Genomic DNA, 18,700 nt, shown 5'->3' on the forward strand with positions numbered 1-18,700 from the left:
TCTTTGGCAATTTGGTGATATATAGTGAAATATATAAATATATGCATATATTAAATATGCATGCCTCTTGACTCAACATTTTTTCTTAAGGGACTTTACCCTCAAGATACATTTGTATTGGGCAGCCCTGGTGGCTCAGCGGTTTGGCGCCGTCTTCAGCCCAGGGTGGGATCCTGGAGACCCGGGATCGAGTCCCATGTTGGGCTCCCTGCATGGAGCCTGCTTCTCCCTCTGCCTGTGTCTCTGCCTTTCTCTCTCTCATGAATGAATAAATAAAATCTTTTTAAAAAAGAGAGAGAGATACATTTTTGTGTCCCAAAATGTAGGCACAAGGATTTTTGCTATATTATTTGCATATTTGTCTAGATTCGTTTCATTTTCAGATGATAGAGTTCAGGCTCACTTGGGGGTGAGGGTAGGGATGTGTCAAGGAGATGGGAAGAACTTGGAACTGATAAGTCCAGCAATATTCTCACCTCAGGCAGGCCAGATCCAGGACCAACACTGTCCTCAATCCTCAGGTTATGAAACATATTTATCTGTCTCTATTTCTCTCAGCTTTGCTTTCTCTGTGTTTCATTCTCATAGGTAGTCTCCCTGTTTTCATGTAGTAGTTAGTCTCTGGTAGCTCCAGGCTAAGCTCCTTCCAGTTTAGCAATGAGGGGAAGGCAGAGGTGGGGAGGAATTGTCCTCTTTCTCTGTTGTTCCACAAAAGTCCTAGAGTTGACTCTTATTGTACTGGCATGGGTCAAGCTCCCATCCTTGACCCAGTTCCCCAAGGCAGGGGGATAGAATATTTTGATTTACCTGGCTTGAGTCATATCCTTGGAATGGCAGTGGGAAATGAATTGACCCCACTTTAACGATATGAGGTAGTATCAAGGAAATGGTGCTTCCCCACTGGAAGAGTCAAGTGGTGTTATCAGAGGAAGAAAGGATGCAGGCCAGCCAAAGCAATAGTTCACTATGTCTAATTCTAACACCAGATCATATAGATGCAACCTAAATGTCCATCAGTACTAACAAAAACTTAAATGTAATAGATCATAGGGTGGGGTTACTCTGTGTCTGTTAAAATGAATGAGATAGAGCAGCCCGGGTGGCTCAGTAGTTTAGTGCCGCCTTCAGCCCAGGGCGTGATCCTGGAGACCAGGGATCGAGTCCCACGTCGAGCTCTCTGCATGGAGCTTGCTTCTGTCTCTACCTGTGTCTCTGCCTCTCTCTCTCTCTCTCTCTGTCTCATGATAACAGGCGAGGATTTAGATCTTTGGCAATTTGGTGCTATATAGTGAAATATATAAATATATGCATATATTAAATATGCATGCCTCTTGACTCAACATTTTTTCTTAAGGGACTTTACCCTCAAGATACATTTGTATTGGGCAGCCCTGGTGGCTCAGCGGTTTGGCGCCGTCTTCAGCCCAGGGTGGGATCCTGGAGACCCGGGATCGAGTCCCATGTTGGGCTCCCTGCATGGAGCCTGCTTCTCCCTCTGCCTGTGTCTCTGCCTTTCTCTCTCTCATGAATGAATAAATAAAATCTTTTTAAAAAGAGAGAGAGATACATTTTTGTGTCCCAAAATGTAGGCACAAGGATTTTTGCTATATTATTTGCATATTTGTCTAGATTCGTTTCATTTTCAGATGATAGAGTTCAGGCTCACTTGGGGGTGAGGGTAGGGATGTGTCAAGGAGATGGGAAGAACTTGGAACTGATAAGTCCAGCAATATTCTCACCTCAGGCAGGCCAGATCCAGGACCAACACTGTCCTCAATCCTCAGGTTATGAAACATATTTATCTGTCTCTATTTCTCTCAGCTTTGCTTTCTCTGTGTTTCATTCTCATAGGTAGTCTCCCTGTTTTCATGTAGTAGTTAGTCTCTGGTAGCTCCAGGCTAAGCTCCTTCCAGTTTAGCAATGAGGGGAAGGCAGAGGTGGGGAGGAATTGTCCTCTTTCTCTGTTGTTCCACAAAAGTCCTAGAGTTGACTCTTATTGTACTGGCATGGGTCAAGCTCCCATCCTTGACCCAGTTCCCCAAGGCAGGGGGATAGAATATTTTGATTTACCTGGCTTGAGTCATATCCTTGGAATGGCAGTGGGAAATGAATTGACCCCACTTTAACGATATGAGGTAGTATCAAGGAAATGGTGCTTCCCCACTGGAAGAGTCAAGTGGTGTTATCAGAGGAAGAAAGGATGCAGGCCAGCCAAAGCAATAGTTCACTATGTCTAATTCTAACACCAGATCATATAGATGCAACCTAAATGTCCATCAGTACTAACAAAAACTTAAATGTAATAGATCATAGGGTGGGTTACTCTGTGTCTGTTAAAATGAATGAGATAGAGCAGCCCGGGTGGCTCAGTAGTTTAGTGCCGCCTTCAGCCCAGGGCGTGATCCTGGAGACCAGGGATCGAGTCCCACGTCGAGCTCTCTGCATGGAGCTTGCTTCTGTCTCTACCTGTGTCTCTGCCTCTCTCTCTCTCTCTCTCTCTCTGTCTCTCATGAATAAATAAATAAAATCTTTAAAAAAATGAATGAGATATATTCATGAGATGACAAGAAAAAATGCCTACTATATAATATTAAATTAAAAATGAAGTTGCAGAAAAGTATTCTTCATTATGTCAATGTGTCTAATCTGTTATGGATGTGAATACTTTTTCTTCATATATTCCTGTACTGTTTTTGGTTGCTGTTATATTTGATTGTTTGAATGTGTATATATCACTTTCATAATTTAAAAAGTAATGCCCCAGGTTGCCCCTCTTCTGGACCAGGGACTGGAATTGACAGAGCTCAAGAACTATAGAAGCTGGATGTATGACGGGAAAGCTGAAAGGATGGTATTCATGGAGCTGATATAAAAATAATGGGAACCCAGGGAAAAGATAGGACAAATTAAGCTGCTTTTGTAATATGGCAAGGGATTTATATCCTAGAAGAGTGACAGAGATTTGCTAGAAAAAGTAAATGTTAACCAAAAAAAGCATGTGGTTTGGAAGAGGTAGGATAGGGAGTGTAGAAAATAACTTTGGCAGCCACATGAATGGAATGGGAAGGAGAACAGAGACTGAGATGTAGGCAACGTAATGGAAGAAGAAAGTAGTGAATCTGGAGTCCAGAGATCTGGTGGTGTTACTTGGGTGCCCTGTTACCTAGGAAGGGTCACACATGTCTGGGTCTCCAACTCATGTGTAAAATGGAATGAATTAGTTGTCCTGTTTTCTTCATAGGATGACTGTGAGTTTCAAGTAACAGAAAAGGGCTGCTTACATAAGGAAAAGACCATGTAATTCCGAGTTAGCCTGGACCAAAGTAAAGAACTGGTCTATAAAATGAACAATGTAGGAGAAGAAAGGGCTATGAAGATGTCATCAGACTACCTTTGCACATTAAATGGCTCAGATGACTCTTTTATTTATTTATTTATTTATTTATGAATGATAGTCACACAGAGAGAGAGAGAGAGAGAGGCAGAGACACAGGCAGAGGGAGAAGCAGGCTCCATGCACCGGGAGCCTGACGTGGGATTCGATCCCAGGTCTCCAGGATCACGCCCTGGGCCAAAGGCAGGCGCTAAACCGCTGCGCCACCCAGGGATCCCTCAGATGACTCATTTTGTTGGTCATTTAATCTCTTTGGGTGGGCAGGTACTTTTTTTAAAGATTTTATTTATATGTGAGAGATACAGAGAGAGCATCAGAGAAACACTGAGGGAGAAGCAGGCTCCCTTTGTGGAACCCAATGTGGGACTCCATCCTGGGACTCCAGGATCACGCCCTGAGCCGAATGAAGACGCTGAACACTGAGCAACCCAGGCGTCCTGAGCAGGTGCTTTTTTGAGAGAGGGGAAGCATTTGTTTATGTGTAGCTTTCTACCTGTGTCTCTGCCTCTCTCTCTGTGTGTGTGTGACTATCATTAAAAAAAAAAAAAAAAAAAGAATTGGATATCTCTTTTTAGCATTTGAAACTCAGTAGATATTCTGTATCTATAACTTAATCATAGGAACTGTGAATGCAATACTAAAGAAAGTGCAAATTTTTCAGAGACTGGGTTTTTGTCCTGTAAGTTTTTACCAGTTCTGAGCTAAGTTAGTCTTTTTGCAAAGACAGAAGATACCCCACCCAAGCCCAATACACAACACATTTTTAAACAGGTTTATCTTAGGTGCTATTACAGAAAAAAATCTGTTCTCCCACCTTAGGTTTTCTTTCCTGGCTCCTTTGGATGAATACAACTTTGAACATGCTTTGAGGCTCAAGGCCTTGGTAATTGTGTGTGTGTAATACAGAAACTATAAATGCACAATTTTTGGGCTCAGGAATGTGAGATTTTTCATCTGCTCTTGCCTTTCTTCATCTTCTCTTTCCCAACCATACAAATTTGAGCTCATGTTAGCAGCATATGTTTAGCAATATTCAAATTCCCAAGTGGCCTGTGAACAAGATGATTATAAAACATTTTTTGTTACAGGACAAAGCAATCCTGATTCCTTAATTCTAGGTCTAGCTGGAGCTTTGTTTTCGTTTTTTGTTTAAGTTTTTTGGTTTTTTTTTATTAAGCCAGCATTTTGAATAGATTCATATGTGAACTGATTCATACTGTAAAGAGGCATTTATAGAGTTATTTTCTGAGTTTTAAAGGCTGTTTTTATTTTCACCTTTTACTTCTTATGGAATACCATCCTGTTTATTTCCCTATTCTATCTGCTTTCTTGTTAAGTGGACTTGTTTAATATCATCATTAATCCTGATGATAATTCCCCATGTAAACAGTAATTTCCTGATCACTGACTGACACTAAAGAACATGCAGTAGTTGTGCTAGAAGACAACTACCATGAGACAGTTAAGTTTTGGAGAAAAACTGTCCTATTTTCTGGAAAAATTAAAAAATCAAACTGTGTAAACAAAAGAAGAGAACTGCCAAGGTCATTATGTTCTTAAAGGTTTTCTCCAGCCCTGATTTCAGATGCAGTCATCATCTATGTATGCTTATTTTTTATGGAAATATTAATATAGGTGTTATTTTTTACATCCAGATATTAATATAGGTATGGGACTTAGTTGAACTTGCTTCACAGCTAGGTAATTTAGTTTTTCAAAAAGAGTGAAAGGCTAATTATTAGGCAATAATGTGATCAAATTGCCAAAAGCTTCGAGGTGATTCTATTTCAGTTCTCAGCCTGATGTGCATTTAAAAATATCTCTACTTAGAGTAGTTACTGTTCATAATGCTTTATGGAATCTTTTTAGCTAACACTTTAGATGATAAAGAAGCCATTATCCTTGGTTTGGTGTGTTTAACCCAAGTTAAATTTATGACAGACTGAAAATTAGCTGTCATGTTGTGCATCTCACTTCCTGTTCTGTGCGACTTGATACATGTGTGAGCCTCATGTCCAGCAGGATTTATAAGAATTTGTTATCGATGGATGGGAAAGGTGTTTCAAAGTACCCTGCAAAAATGTACAAGATAGCATGTGCAGGGTATACCTAACCTTGCAGTTTTGGTTTATTTTTTTATTTTTATTTTTGTTTATTTTATTTTATTTATTTTATTTATTTATTTATTTATTTATTTATTTATTTATTTATTTATTTATTTTTGCAGTTTTGGTTTATAAGAGATTTAACCTGTGGCTATAAACAGCATAGGATGAAATCTTTTAGAAATTTTTCAGGGAGAAAATTCAGGATTTACTTCTTTAATTTCCAGTCTTTTATTCAGTTGACCAATTTAGGAAGGAGATCTTTTTTTTTTTTAATTTTTATTTACTTATGATAGTCACACAGAGAGAGAGAGAGAGAGAGAGAGAGAGGCAGAGACATAGGCAGAGGGAGAGAAGCAGGCTCCATGCACCGGGAGCCCGATGTGGGATTCGATCCCGGGTCTCCAGGATCGCGCCCTGGGCCAAAGGCAGGCGCCAAACCGCTGCGCCACCCAGGGATCCCTAGGAAGGAGATCTTATTCATGATTTATTTCAAAGCAGATGAGAGATTATTAAACTCCCTTAGTTTCTGAGATATCATGGATCAAAGACTTCATTAGATGTCTGCCTTGCCCACCTCTCTCACTTCATTCTCATCTCAGTACTTCATATTTACTTCCAAGAAGTACCTTGTTTACCACATTTATAGCTGTGTTGCATTTAGGGCTCTGGCCTCCCCCGCCCCCCAGTCTTATTAAAGGATTTCACAGCATAATGTTGATTGATTAAAGATCTCTTGAGCAGTGAATTCAAGATGGCTCTGCAGAAGAAAAGTGAAATAGCACATACAGGATTTCTCATTTAAATGCAGCCCAGGATAAGTCATTGGCATGTGCTAATCTCTGACCAAAGAGATAGACTTTCTTAGTGGGCTTATGTCCATGTCTTTCATCACCAGTACTGGCCACTTATGGGAAGTCATGTGAAAAACTAGGCACAGAATGGAACTTGCGTGGGCATCTTCCTGTACAGATAATTCTAATAAATTATGGCTCCATCTCCCAAAGAGACTTTTATATTTGGCACGTTTTCTGTCAATACCTAAGAAACTAAACAGACAAGTCTTTTAAATAGCCTTAAAATGATTCCCGTTAAAATATATTAAGTCTGGATATTCTGATGTGAAAGAACTTTTGAAAGAGACTGATCTCTTTCAAAACTCTGAATGTTTTCTGAGTCTTCATAATATATGTATTGGTCATAAAACATTGCAGTGCCCTTTATTTCTACCTTCTAGATACAGAGTTTTCAGCTAAGGTCACACTTCAAAATGACTTGTGGAATCATGCTTACATCCACTACCATAAGTTCGGGTTTAGTAGTTTTGAAGTGAAGTCACTGCATCTGTTTTTTAAAGTTTTGGAGGTATTTTCAAGAGACACATTTCCAGTTGACTACCACTACCAGCTTACATTCTAATTTGACCCACATATATTCTGTATAAGATGGAGGCATACTTCATTCATATGGGTTCTATGGCTTTACAAAGAGGAACCTAGAAGGTAGCTAGAAGGAAATCCTAGCTATTGTCAGGATTTTGGTTTTAAAAGGAAACCAGGGCAGCCCTGGTTGCTCAGTGGTTTAGCGCTGCCTACAGCTTAGCGCGTGATCCTGGAGACCCAGGATCGAGTCCGACATCGGGCTCCCTGCATGGAGCTTGCTTCTCCTCTGCCTGTGTCTCTGCCTCTCTCTCTGTCTTTGTGTGTCTCTCATGAATAAATAAATAAAATCTTAAAAAAAAAAATAAAAGAAAACCAGTCTAAACCCCTCCTTTTTATACATGAAAAAATTTTCAGGGTTGGTAGCAGAACCAAATACTAGATCAAAGACTGACTTGAGCCCTTCCTACAACAGTATCTTAAATCTAGTCCATCTTTGAGAAAAGCTGCAAGCTACTCAGGAATCTAGAAGTTGTCCTGAGCATCTGAAGCCTGTCAGAGTATTGTGAAGTGTCACGTTATTTAATACAAGGAGCAAAATGCAGCCAGCAGGAACACCTCACATCTTTGAAGGTACTAGGGCGGAGTTATGAGTGATAGAACTCATAGTTAGAAATTATAGACATTACCCCAAATGCTTTTGTGACTTCTTAGTAAACATGGAAATTTCTGACAAGAGATGCCTAGATTTGTCAGAAACAAGACAAAGATTGTCAAGAATAAATGATCATTTGTCTCATTTAAACTGATCCTTAAGTATTGTCAGCAAGTCTAGGAAGTTATGTCAGTATTATATTTCTAAGCAGGCCTGACTTCTAGCTTGTACTTCAGAAGGAAGATATTGGGCCCAGATTAGCAATTTAACCAATTAAAAGAATAATATGTTTATTAATTAGGATTAGATTTGGCTATGAAAAAAGATCCAAATAACAGTTCAGTCAAGGTAGAAATTTATTTATTTATTTTTTTAGATTAAAAAGTCCAGTGGAAAGGGAAGTCCAACACTACTGATTACTTCACCGTCAACAGGGACTCACTTTTTTCTTTTTTGTTCCATTCATTCTTGGCACTGTCTGATATCCTCAAAGTGTCTGGTGGTTCTAAATGGCTGCTGGAGCTTGAGCCATCATCAGAGGAGAGCATACCTCCAAATTGTGTCAGCTACCATGAAAGAGCTTTTCTAGAACCACTTATCCAGCAATTTTTGCTTCTACCTCACTGGTCATTCCTGTTATCAAGGGAGGCTGGAAAGTTATAACTGGGAAGGTTGCTATTCCAGTGATTAGAAGTTTTCTTACTAAGTAAGGAGGGGAGGAGAGAATGGACACTGGGCAGGCAACTAACAGATCTGCCACAAAGTTGTTTTGAAGAATGTAATATTTAGGAAAATCAAATTTTAGTGACATCAAAAACTATTATGTAAGATATAAATTTGAAAGGTCCCTAAACTAGCCTCTCCCAAATGTCTGATTAATAAAAGTAGGGACTCTCTATGATGGTGTTCTGCTTTGGTTTTTCAGCAGGACTAATTGGGAACAGGTGTTAAGTTTTGTGTACTTTAAACAAACTGAAAAATGAAATCAGAACAACAGGGGAGAAAAAGACATTTCAAATTGAATCTTGTTTCCTTTTAGAGATAGGGAGAATCGAAACAACCACAAGGACAATTCAGTGGATATTTATGGAGCTGGCAGGAGCAGAGTATACTACATTCGATGGTATGAGCTAGGGATGAACATATCAAAACACTGAAGTTGCTTCATACCTAGATGGAACAAGAGAGATGCCAGCAGCACAAGAGAGAGGCATGAAATACATGGCATAGCAACGACGTTCACCAACTCCAGATAGACCAGATTTCTCCTGGGGATAAGGATGGGGATGCTGGGCTAGAGGTTTAAGTCTCAGATATTGTCTAAGTCTCTTTGGGCTGCTGTAACAAAATATCATAGACTGGGTGGCTCTATAAAGTCAGAAATGTCTTTCTCACAGTCCAAGATCAGGTGTTGATCACAGGTTCTGGCAGAGACCCTCTTCTGCCTTTTTGCTGTGTCCTCACATGGTGGAAGGGGCTAGGGAGCACTCTAGGGTTTCTTTTATAAGGGCACAAATCTTAGTCCCGAGAGTTCTTAGAACCCTCATGATCTAATTACTCCCCAAAGGCCTACCTCTTTTTTTTTTTTTTTTTTTTTAAGATTTTATGTATTTATTCATGAGAGAGGCAGAGACATAGGCTCCCCGCGGGGAGCCTGCTGCGGGACTCCATTCCAGGACCCTGGGATCCCAACCTGAGCAAAAGGCAGACAATCAACCACTAAGCCACTCAGTCACCCCTAGGCCTCACCTCTTAAAACCATCACATTGGGCATTAGGTTATCAACATAGGAATTTGGGGAGGGAGAGGCAGGACCCAAGCCTTCAGATTATAGCAGAGAGAATCACCTCTGCTTATATCCTGCTGTACATATTAAGAGAGAGATGGAGAGAATGTTGTCTAAAAAACTTGTAGGCAGAAGCAACTGCACACCACGGTATACATAAATGTGTAAGATGGAAGTGCTTCTGCTCGAGAACAGATTTTTAAAATGTTCTGTAGTCTTGTTCGTATCTACTGTTCACATGGTGCCATTTAACACATATTTGCTGAATGCTTCATATTTACAATACACTTCAAAAAGGAAATTCATTCGCAAGTTGCCACTTAGGTGAGAAAGTCTAGATTTTGGCACCTCAGAGCTATGAATTTCAAATCTGGGGAAAGCCCAGCCTTGTCTCCCCCACCACACACACCCCTTCCTTTCAGAATTACTTACCAGTAACCAAACCCTGTGTGTTGACTTTGCCCCAGCTGATAGAAAACAGGAAAGTACAGAGACTGCCTGTGAGAAGAGGGTCAGGCTGCACCCTCTGTGACCTCAACCCTCAGTCCAAGTTCTCTTGGGGCGCCAGCTGCAAACAGCTACGTGTGCCGTTGGCAGTAAGCATAGGGAGCACAGAGGAAACCACAGCTAATGCCACAGGGCCGGTTGGGCTGGCCTTTGAGCACAGTGAGCTGTCTTTTGAACCTTTTATAACTGTGCACTTTCAGGCCTCCTTGGGGGAGAATAGTTTATGCTCTGATCCAGTAATGGATCAGGAACCATTCTCTGTCTTATACAGCAGTGGAAATACCTTTGTCACTCTGGTATAAAATAGCTGCTTATTTGAGGCCATTGTGCAGCGGCTCGCCTTTCCTGCCCATTATTAGTTCCCTTTGAAGCTGCTGTGCTTAGTTCTGGTTCTCCAGGAGGACTGTGAAAGAAAATGGACATCTCACAAATTGCACTTTCTGTCTGTCTACTCGGTGCTGATGGAGCGACCTCATATTTTGGGTTTTGTGTCCCCCACTCTGTACCCCATCTCTTCCCTGCTTGCAGGTGAAGGTCTGCCACAGGTGTATTACTTTGGACCATGTGGGAAATACAATGCCATGGTGCTGGAGCTCCTCGGCCCGAGCCTGGAGGATTTGTTTGACCTCTGTGACCGAACTTTTACTTTGAAGACGGTGTTGATGATAGCCATCCAATTGGTAAGTGGGGTGCTCACTTTAACAGCACATATACTAAAATTGAAACGGTACAGAGACTAGCATGGCCCCTGTACAAGGATGACGTGCAATTGGTAAGTGGGCATTGCTATTCTGCAGAAAGACAGATGGGTTCCCCAGCTACATCCTTGTGCCCCTTTTAGTGCTTTCTCAGTTGTAGTGACACCTGGTGAATGCATGCTCAGAGGATTGATGACATTCTAGAAAGGAGGCCGGGCAAAAAGGGTTAACCTAGAGAAGTCACAGTGTATCTTTTGTGTGCTCTATTTTAAGAATTTGCACCTTGGAGCAACACCCTGCCCTTAACTGAAGTGGAAGCATATAATTTAGATTGAGAAGAAAGAGGATGATTAGGTGAAATTGTACAAATGCAAGTAATTTCCTTGATGTTTTATTTATAGGTTTTATTTTTTTTTTTATTTTTTTTTTAATTTATGATAGTCATAGAGAGAGAGAGAGAGAGAGAGAGAGGCAGAGACATAGGCAGAGGGATAAGCAGGCTCCATGCACCGGGAGCCTGACGTGGGACTCGATCCCGGGTCTCCAGGATCACGCCCTGGGCCAAAGGCAGGCGCCAAAGCGCTGCGCCACCCAGGGATCCCTATTTATAGGTTTTAAACACATGGCTGTAAGGTACTGTACTCTCCCCTCACCCTTGCATCCAAGAAAGGATTGGTGATGTAACCCACTGCCCTAACAATCAGATTCCCAAGATGTGTGACCAAGAGCCTGTGTTAGTTCTCTGGCCTCCATTTCTCACAGACACTGGTAGAGCTGAAGAGACAGCTCTGTTACTCCAACCAGATTACACACCAGTGCCAGTTCAAGAGCAGTTAAGGCATTTCCTTTGAGTATTTTGTCAGCCCCTTAGAGGAAGATGCAAATGCATCTTTATTGGTCTGAAATGATGATGGTCTCATGCACTTTACAGTAAAAGATTGGAAATGTTAGAAAGTTGACCTTGACCTTGACTTTTGAGTCCCAAATTCAGATGCCTGAGTTCTCTTTCTGTGCTAAGTAGAAAAGTATCATAGATGGAAATAAAACCTAATGAAATGTGAGATAACTTTTTAAAAGATTTATTTATTTTAGAGCACACATGTGCATGTGAGCAGGAGGAGGGACAGAAGGAGAGGGAGATAGAGAATCCCCGAGCAGACTCCCCACTGCACAGAGCCCAACATGGGGCTCAATCCCAGGACCCTGAGATCATGACCTGAGCAGAAATCAAGAGTTGGCCACTTATCAGTTGGCCACCCGGATGCCCCTGAAACAATTTTATGATTATCATTTGGGGCTCGGTTTATTTTCACATAAAAACTACACTTCTACCTCTGCTGCTAATTAGCTTTATGAAATCGGTCCATTACTAACTTCTCTGGACCTCACTTCCCATATTTTTGCAACAGAGAGAACTAGGCTGGGGAGTCCTGTCTGACTGAGGATAGGAAGGTGTGGGCAGGAGGTGCATGTGGCAGTGGCACCTGTCTCCAGAGGCCACTAACACTAGTCCTGGCTGGGCATACTATTGCCTCTCAAACGCGTATTTTCTAAAGTACCCTAAAAACACCTAATTCCATCCATCATTTATAAATTGTAACATTATGAGGTAAAACTATATATTTTAGCTGAACAGTGCAGTCCTGTTTTCATTTATCTGGATATTATGTATATCTTTGTATCAGAGAATATTTACTGGTTTATAAGCATGAAGTGACTGGGTGGTGAAGAAGAAATGAGTTTTATTTTTATTTCAGTGTTATAACCTTGGACTGATAAAAGAAAACACATTTTGATGTTTTTTTTTCAATAAACTTCTTTAGAGTATTTTCATTGATGTTTTTTCTCTTTTAGCTTTCTCGAATGGAATATGTGCATTCAAAGAATCTGATTTACCGAGATGTGAAGCCAGAGAACTTCCTGATTGGCCGACAAGGCAATAAGAAAGAGCATGTTATACACATTATAGATTTTGGACTGGCCAAGGAATACATTGACCCTGAAACCAAAAAACACATACCTTATAGGGAGCACAAAAGTTTAACTGGAACTGCAAGATATATGTCTATCAACACACATCTTGGCAAAGGTGTGTTTATTTTCTGCTTCATGAAAAGGGCGGGTCCCTAAGATAACCTTTTATTCCAATGCTACTTTTTTCCTCATGGTGCATTACGACTTGTGATTCTTATTGCTTCACAAGGCAAGTGCTTTTTATACTAGAGAAACTAAAGTGGTAAATTAGTGACTTTCCTAAGTATCCTGTTGACAACTTAGTTTCTCAGTATTGTGGGTACTTGAATTATTGTATTAAGATGATAGCATTTTAGTAAGTCTAGTGATAAATTTGGTGTTTACAGATGAATGACTCCATATATGACAGTTCTGAAAGGACATTGTGCTGGTTGGTATCTGTATTGGGGAAGAGTGTGTCCCTAAAACATGGACTCTGCTTTTGGTCACTGTGCATAATTCCAGGAATAATGGCTTTGAGGAAAAGCCTATGTCTTATTCACTGAAAATATATGAGTCTTGCCTTTTTTTCAAGATAGACAATCTTTGCTAAAAGCTCTAATCAAGGCAGGAAGCCTTACTTGTTAGAGGAACTAGTCCAGAGGAGAATATTTAAAGAGAAGCCTAAGGAAGGCCAAATAGACAAGACCCTCAGCCCCTCACTAGCTTCTCCAGAAAAACTTCCCTTTTTATCTATTTTATATATTGGCCTTCCTTGGAAGATTCTATAGTAGAAGAGGTTCCACAGTGATTTTTTAAAATGTTTGAAAATCACCACTCTTGAGAGTAAAGTAGACATATAAGCAGAATAATATTTTCAAGTTCCATACTAATTATATTGGGTGTTAAGATATTAATGAATTTTTGTACACTAATAAGTGTTTTAAATGGCTGCAAGGTTGCCTTATTGAGTAAACTGCCTAGGTATTCAGATGAGGATTCTAGTGTTAGTAAAGAGTGAAAATTATATTACAAAGTGTTATAACTTGAATTGAAATCATAAAGGCTGTCAGGATTTTTTTGGTAACCATATGGAAATCCTCACTTAACTAAATGTAATATTTTAAGATTAGACCAGAAGGTCCTCTGCCACTTACTATCTGTGTCATTTTGGAGAAGTTGCTTAATCTTCCTGAAACTTATCTGTAAAATGAAAGTAGTATTTCATAAGGATGTGTTTTGTGGGTTGAATGGGTAGTATACGTAACACAGATCTCTTGCATAGTGTTCAGTATTCCCTTTTCCTTCCTTTTTACTAAGAGACAGACTGTCGTAAATAGTAAAGGCATGATTTTTTGGTTTAACTGACAGACTGTAGAAGTTGTTCTAATGCCTGCTTCCTAGGTACAGCAATTCGTGTTCTGATTTTATAATTCTTGTCAGGAAAGGCAAGAAGAGACAAGGGATGGGTGTCTGTGTTATATTTGTACAAGGTACAAGGTAATGGTTATGAAGAAGGGATGCAAATCGTGGCTCCTGCACTTAAAGCTATGTGATTTTGGTCCAGTAACGTTCTTCTCTTAGCCTCAGTTATCTCATCTATGAAATGAGTATGATAATAGTACCTTATACTATAGGATTCTGATAATGCATGTAAAGTGTTTAGCATAGTGCATCATAGTAGCAAAGACTCAAAATGGTCGCTATATATTTATTTGATAAAATATGTTTCAAGTACACATGGTCATCAGACTGGGTTCTTTCATCTCTTGGTGTAGCTATTGCTGTTGGAACTTTTGAGTTTATCTCCAAGCTTGAACTTCCTGAGTTCCAGAGTTTTCCAGGTCACATTAAACCTGTCACTGTATTTTGTCCTCTCCATATTACAGAGAATACATATTGATGGTTTTCACATGCCCTTTAAACTCTGGTCAGGGTCTCAAAGCATAGAGGTTTCCATAAGAATTCCAATCATACTGGTTTTTAAATGTGTAGCATTCTCTATGTTGTAATGAAGAAGAGAAGTGTGGACAGCCCCCCGTGACTCAGCGGTTTAGCACCACCTTCAGCCCAGGGTGGGATCCTGGAGACCCGGGATTGAGTCCCATATCCGGCTCCCTGCATGGAGCCTGCTTCTCCCTCTGCCTGTGTCTCTGCCTCTCTCTATATATGTCTCTCATGCATAAATAAATAAAATCTTTTAAAAAATAAAAAGAAGTGTATCTTCAAGTGCCTTGGAGTAAATTGCCTGTTAATTTTGTGAGGGAGAATAAGGGAAGCAGCCTCCCAAACTTGACATGACTACATTAGATTAGCTACCTTCTAGCTGATTAAGGTAGCCTATTTTGTATTCTCTAACAATTGAGGTTAGGATGAGAACAATGGGGCACCTAGCCCCTTTCTTCCAGCAAAGTATATTTGACCTAGAATCAGGGATGTGTGACACATGTAAACCAAGCATCTTTTTGAATGGCTGAAACCAGGCTTTTATGGTGTGAAGAATTCTAGGTGCTACTGGTCCCACTCATATTAAAACCTTTCTTCTAAAAAAAACAACAACAAAAAAAAAAAATAAAAAAATCTTTCTTCATGAAAAAAATGAGGGCATGTGGAAATACTGAATTATATGAATGTGAAGTTTTTAAAGAAGTATGGAAATAAAGCATGACTCTTCACCTTTTTATTGAGGGGTAGAAGGATTAAATTATAGATTAATTATTAATGGCTCAAATTATCATAGATTAATTACTTTAGAATTTTAGAACTGGAAAATTACTTTTCAGATTATCTAAATCAACCACTTTATTTTCAGATGAGTGGATTGCAGCCCAAAGTACATGACTTGGCTATGCTTAATTTCACATGGATCAATTAATGGAAAGAATCTGCCAGGAGCTAGATAACCTGACTCAGGAGCCATTGATCTTCCTATGATTATAATTTCCACAGCTATTTTTCATAGTCCTCAGTATTTGGAAAACTATTTTATTAGTTATTCCAGGGGGTTTAGGTGTGGATGGTTTTAATTAAAAAAAAAACAAAAACACATTTTATAATGGGCTTTACTATGGAGAGAAGTTGGGCTTTTTTCTCAAATGCTGATCGGCATTGAAAATGTGGAGAGTTTTGCCCTCTAGTGCTCAACTGACAAAATGCAACCATTTGTCCAGTGAATTTTTATTATCAAGGGGGCCTCTTGTTACAGGAAGTGGATATAAAAATGGAAAGGCAATGAGTAGGTGTGATACAGTGTGAGAAACTGCAGGGTGTGGGTTCTCTATCTGCCCTGCTTTGTAGGAGGCCTCAACTCACCCTGCTTGTACTTTCTTTTTTATTTGTGTGTCTTTAGGTTCTGCTAACAAACTCTTTTCATCTAATGGCTTTTTGTTTTCAATTATATATAAAATTTGTTGCAAATCTCAGGCAAGCGTGTAGACAAAAGCTTCTGTTGGTCTTGCTGTTTTATTTCATTCTTTTTAAGACCATTTCAATTGATGTGCATCCACTCATTTTTGTTATTTCTCTCTAGTCAGTGTGCCTCCCTTTTTTTCCCAATACTTGACCACCTTGCCAAAAACCGTTTTCAAACTGCAATTTAGAAAGTTGCCTTTTCTTTCCTCCTCTGCCCTGTAGAGTTCTATTCACTCTTTTTCATGCACATTTCCCATAATTGGAGGCAGTCCTTAAACATATTGTACTTTTGTATTTTGAGCTGAGTAGCTTTCCCTGCCTCCCTGCCTCTTCGATTTTTCCTTCCTACACAAAGCGTGATTGAGTGTAGAGTAGCCCCTTAGTCTTGTCTCTCTAATTTCTCTTGATAAAACCCTAAACTTCATTTGGAGACATAAACACATAAGATGTCTGAGGTGAGCCATAAGTGGCAAATAAGGAATAGAGGGGCATGTACTACTTACATTCATTCTGCCAATAATGGTAGTGGATGTTTTCTGAGATGAAATGACATTTTTTATTAAATATTCTTCAGTTCTTTGCCATCTTAGTCTTTCCAGTTAAAAGAAAAGAAAGAAAAATCTAACAGCTGGTTTTACATGATAAGGCCCCAGAATATGGGGATCCTGTTTTATGTGCCCATAAAGGGCACCTCCCGAAATAAATTTTAAATTTTTCTTAGGGTGGCTATGGAACATGGTACAGATGGATTGAAGCTGAGATTCTACATTGATGTTTGTTTATGGCAAACTAAATTTTGTTAATTTTTATGATGAATTAAAAGTACTAGCCATGTGTGCTAGGCATTCTACAGCTTGTGTCTCTGCAGGCCTAGCCAAAATGGACTGTTTATTTTTATTTTATTTTATTTTTAAGATTTTATTTATTCATGAGAGACACACAGAAAGAGAGAGAGAGGCAGAGACACAGAGGGAGAAGCAGGCTCCATGCAGGGAGCCCAATGTGAGACTTGATCCTGGGACTCCAGGATCACACCCTGGGCCAAAGGCAGGTGCTAAAACGCTGAGCTACCCAGGGATACCCGCTGAGCCACCTAGGGATCCCAGAATGGACTGTTTAAAAGTTTTAGCTACTTAATCTGCTTCTCACTTTCTGTGATGGTACCCAAAGGGTAACTGTAGTCCATATATGTGAAAATATATCTTCATATAATTTCTTTTAAATTACCTGACTTTCAGGAAGGTGACAGCAATGACTAAGGGGTGGTTACTCACCATTTAGTGATTTGGATTTGGTTTCAGTTTAGGATTTGCTCTTTTCCCTTGCTATTTACTTGCCAGTGACAGCAAAGGAAGTACATAAAGTTTTTTGGTTTTGATCTAAAATACTATCCCTGGTTTAGCTGCACAAAGAATGAGTAAGCAGAGCCTTTCCAGAGCAGAAGGGTTTCTGAAGGGATTACTCGGTTTTGAACCCCTTTCTGCTTTAATAACTGCAAACATAATGTGTGATTTGTCTTCCCTTTTAGAGCAAAGCCGGCGGGATGATTTGGAAGCCCTAGGCCATATGTTCATGTATTTCCTTCGAGGCAGCCTACCCTGGCAAGGACTCAAGGTATCCTTAAAAGTGTTCAGCAGAGGGCTTTGTTTCAATATGCAGTTGTTAATGGAGGGGTTGCTGACTCGATGTCTCTAAGAAGCACAGTCGGGAAGATGGGTTGGCTAGAGATGAGAAGCAGGGACTAGTCACATCAGTCTATTGTAAATGCTCCCCTGGGCTTTGGGAGCTCTGGTTTACCTACGTTTGTGGTCTTCCCCTTCTGAATCCTTCTTCCTTGTTTTGGGGTTTTCCATAATCTCTTCCCTTGTTCCCTCCCAGCCTTGGCAGTGCTGCTTTTCTCTGTGTCACTTTCCTCCTCCACTACCATTATGTAGCAGGAAGAGTGTTCCCAGTGTGCTAGGGAATTTCTGGAACAAATTGATGACAGCAGCTGCTACACATTTTACCAGCAAGGCCTGCAGGGCTGGGTGTGCCCCTAAGGAGAACTAGAAAATATTTGTTCATCCTCTGTAGGCTAAGGGCCCACCTGAACTAAAACAAAAATGAAGGTTTAATGTTATATTTCACATGTTTTATTCAGTAAATGCCCATGTAGACATTAGCCATTCCTTATGAAGCATGTAGTTTAAATAGCCTTCCATAGTTAGGTATCGGTACAGTGCATTTGTGTTCAAGGTAACTCTTGGTAATAATTATAACCACTGCAATTACTTCATGCCTCTGGCTAGTTAGAGTAAGAAATGGTGAGCCTCTCAGCCATTTTAAGTCCCATTAGATAGTTAAATGTGAGACATATTTTTGAGTTGTAATTTATTTCAACGTGTTAGTTAGTATGGAAAAAAACTAAATCAATAGTTTGGGGTACCTCTACACCCCTAACCCCCCCCCTCTCTCCCTACAGAAGGACAGGATGATTCATTTGCTGTGCTTTCTGGTCTGTTGTCCTGAAAAGTAAATCTTTTGCCCCTTCCCTTTAGGAAGATTTTATTTCTTTCCTCTTAAATTCCTCTCCTAACACCTCCTAGTCTTCTCCTAGTCATATATATGTCTTCTCATTGGTATTAATAGCTGTCAGATAAGAGTTTCACACTCTCTTTGCTCATCACATAGCCAAACAATGCATTTGTGTATTAATAATTGTTCAAAACTTTCCCATGGTCCACAAATCATTTTAGTGGCAGTCGTAGATCTAAAATTCCTCCAACTTACTTTAGAACACTATTCCTTAAAGCTGGGTGCAGCAGGCTAGGGA

The 18,700-nt window shown here is 40.0% G+C and overlaps 1 protein-coding gene and 1 non-coding gene across 2 annotated transcripts in view; both read left to right on the top strand.

Moving 5' to 3' along the window:
- The window catches only part of CSNK1G1 (casein kinase 1 gamma 1), a 177,186-nt gene that overhangs the window by 119,607 nt on the left and 38,879 nt on the right, over positions 1–18,700 (top strand). The window contains exons 6-8 of the mRNA XM_041731455.1: positions 10,355–10,506; positions 12,379–12,613; positions 17,417–17,502. Coding sequence (XP_041587389.1) covers positions 10,355–10,506; positions 12,379–12,613; positions 17,417–17,502 — 473 coding nt within the window. The remainder of the gene's footprint in view (positions 1–10,354; positions 10,507–12,378; positions 12,614–17,416; positions 17,503–18,700) is intronic.
- Positions 10,516–10,620, top strand: LOC121485956. The gene has a single exon (XR_005986454.1). It is a non-coding gene; the product is annotated as a U6 spliceosomal RNA (small nuclear RNA).

The sequence above is a fragment of the Vulpes lagopus genome, chromosome 2 (genome assembly GCF_018345385.1).
Source record: "Vulpes lagopus strain Blue_001 chromosome 2, ASM1834538v1, whole genome shotgun sequence".
NCBI classification, from domain to species: domain Eukaryota; kingdom Metazoa; phylum Chordata; class Mammalia; order Carnivora; family Canidae; genus Vulpes; species Vulpes lagopus.